Source organism: Montipora capricornis, chromosome 10 (assembly GCF_036669925.1).
Source record: "Montipora capricornis isolate CH-2021 chromosome 10, ASM3666992v2, whole genome shotgun sequence".
Taxonomy (NCBI): domain Eukaryota; kingdom Metazoa; phylum Cnidaria; class Anthozoa; order Scleractinia; family Acroporidae; genus Montipora; species Montipora capricornis.
In genome coordinates this window covers 63,293,397-63,295,896 of record NC_090892.1, presented here as the reverse complement: position 1 = coordinate 63,295,896, position 2,500 = coordinate 63,293,397, and the positions used below count along the sequence as shown (strand labels likewise).

General features: G+C 44.4%; 1 protein-coding gene across 1 annotated transcript in view; it reads left to right on the top strand.

Annotated features, from left to right (window-relative positions):
* The first annotated feature begins 1,668 nt into the window (after positions 1-1,668).
* Positions 1,669-2,500, top strand: part of LOC138021167 (uncharacterized) — a 1,719-nt gene continuing 887 nt past the window's right edge. The window contains exon 1 of the mRNA XM_068868031.1: positions 1,669-2,500. This exon is cut by the window's right edge and continues 887 nt beyond it. Within this exon, the coding sequence (XP_068724132.1) occupies positions 1,669-2,500 (832 nt within the window).

Below are 2,500 nucleotides of genomic sequence, written 5' to 3'. Positions count from 1 at the left end.
GAGTTTGGCGGCCCTTAAATCCTTCTCAGTGTACAAAAGGCTCAAATAAAGAAGACGAATGGGTAGCGGAGGAATCGTCCGTGATCTACGTGGAATTTCGAGGCAATCGAAGCCTTGGGAACGAATTTATGGCCTTTTTTCTTGAATGATTCCGTTCGGCAACTTCGTCTCGGTGCCCAACCTTGGGAAAGAAGAGGAACCAAAAACCACCAAAATCGCTCTAAATCGACCCAGAAACCGTTCCAGAATCAAATAAATATAAGACTGAAGCAAGGTAACGTGTTTTTTTATTTTAAATCGTCAGTAATTTTCAGAACTTTGAGGAAAACCGTTTAACCGATACAAATCCTTTTATTTCTACTCTCGCATAATATAGCACTGTACGGATACTCATATATCGAGCTTGGGCTACCTATAGAGACACATGAAATGATCAGAGAACTGCCATGTATTACATCAGATAGCTGTGTGAACAATATCATCTTTCGTGACGGCTTTAAAGAATCCTGCTCGCATCATGATTAGTTAATGACCCCGTTAATGTAACAACGCAGCAGTGAAGAAGCTCTTTGGGTAGAATATTTTTGTACATTATACAGCTCATTATATAGCTTGCCTGTAACTCCTCCGCTATGCAAATAAATTTAATTGATACTCTTGATACTTTTGCTTGTACCCATTTTTCGATTGATCGGCTTGTTGTTGGTGGCCATTAAATTAAAAGGCTTTTCAAGGTACCTTAATTTTCTTAGACCGAGAAAAACTCTCGCATCACGCGACATCCTACCCGCAGCGTTAAAGCAACGCGAAGCTATTAAAGCAGCTCTCTTGCAACACATCTGCAACGAAAGGGTCGCTAATGCATCACCGATGCAGCGACCATTCAGAAGTCCTGCAGTGGTTAGCAAACAGTCTCCTCGAGCAGCGTTGGTGAGTCGCAAAAGCAGCGCTGCTAAACGGTTGTTTGTTTCAAGTGCAGCGCGTCCTGCTGCAGCGCTTAAGTGACTTTGAGATGTCTTTGAGATGTCTTACGCGCAGTCATTTTTCGAAACTCCCGCAGTGCTATCGATGCAGCCATCATGCAACCTTTCTGCAGATATAAGGGCAACGCTGGTCAGTCGCTAAAGCAGCGCTGCGTAAAGGTCGTACGTTTCGTACGGGGCTCCTTCCAGTCAGAAAATGTCGGACAACACATTTTTAGCTCGAACGTGAAGTCACTGGAGATATTACAAAAGCTTGAAAAAAGTTTGTTTCACGTACAAATTCGCGTCCGCAATATTTTTTGGCGTCGCGCACATGAAATGTTTATTTAACTAACATTGCAGTATTTCTTATCAGACTCCAAGCAAGTGTCAATTCCATATGTGCACTTTCGTCACTTTAAATCCCCCTGATTGCACTAAATTGCATCTGTGAGTGTCTAAATTTAAAAAATTCCCTAGGGGAGCATGCCCCCAGACCCCCCTAGAAGCTTGCATCCTTTGGGCACTCGCTTGGGTGCCTTTAGCACCAAACCGTCTCCACTTTCCTTATGACCTGCTCCCGAAAAATATTTTGAGAAGGCTGGGTTTCATCCAAGGGTACATTCGTACACCCTGTAGTCTGTTTCGGTACACTTGCATTCTTCGCATTATTAGCGGCCTTCGAAAGGACTACTACCATGAAGTCATGTCTGTGCACACTCGTAAGATCTCGAGGTTGCTATACACAGAGCTCGATGTCGACGAGCATATCTCAAACATCTCCTCGTATGAACTCAGTTTCTTTCAGAAATTGGTTCTCTGTCGAGGCTTAAAGTTCGCCATACCCCAGCGTATGTCAAACATTGAGATTAAGGCGAGCTTTGAGAAGGCCTACTGGAACTTGGAACGGCATCTAAACAGTGAGAACTCTAAGGAACTGGCTGCTGCCACATTAAGATCTATAGCTCTAAATTACATCAACCGTAAAGGTCCGAGTCCTCCTAAACAGCTTTTGACAGCCATTAAACAACTAAAACGCCGCGATGATATCGTCATAACAAAACCGGATAAAGGCTCAGGCGTCGTGGTAATGGACAAGTCGAAATATATACATCTACTATCCGAAGCTTCTGTTAATGACACCAGCAAATTTCGTCCCGTCCCTTCAGAACGACAAAAAACCAGAGGCAGACCACCCAAGCACTATCACCCGCTTTTAGCAAAGGAGGCTCTTGTACAATCTACCATCACTAGGATCCTCCCCCACGCTGTGGCTCAGTCCCTTCGACCGACCGGCTCTAGACTGGCATACCTGTACGGCTTACCGAAAACGCACAAGGAGAAATTAGCCATGCGACCGATCCTATCAGCAACTAATACGTATAATTATGCTCTGGCGAAATGGTTGGACAACAAGCTCAAACCGTTGTCGTTAAGTCAGCACACAGTCACGGATATTTTCGACTTTGTGAACGAATTACCGCGAGACCTCAACATAACGCCTGGTGATTTACTGGTATCCTATGATGTGTCCTCGC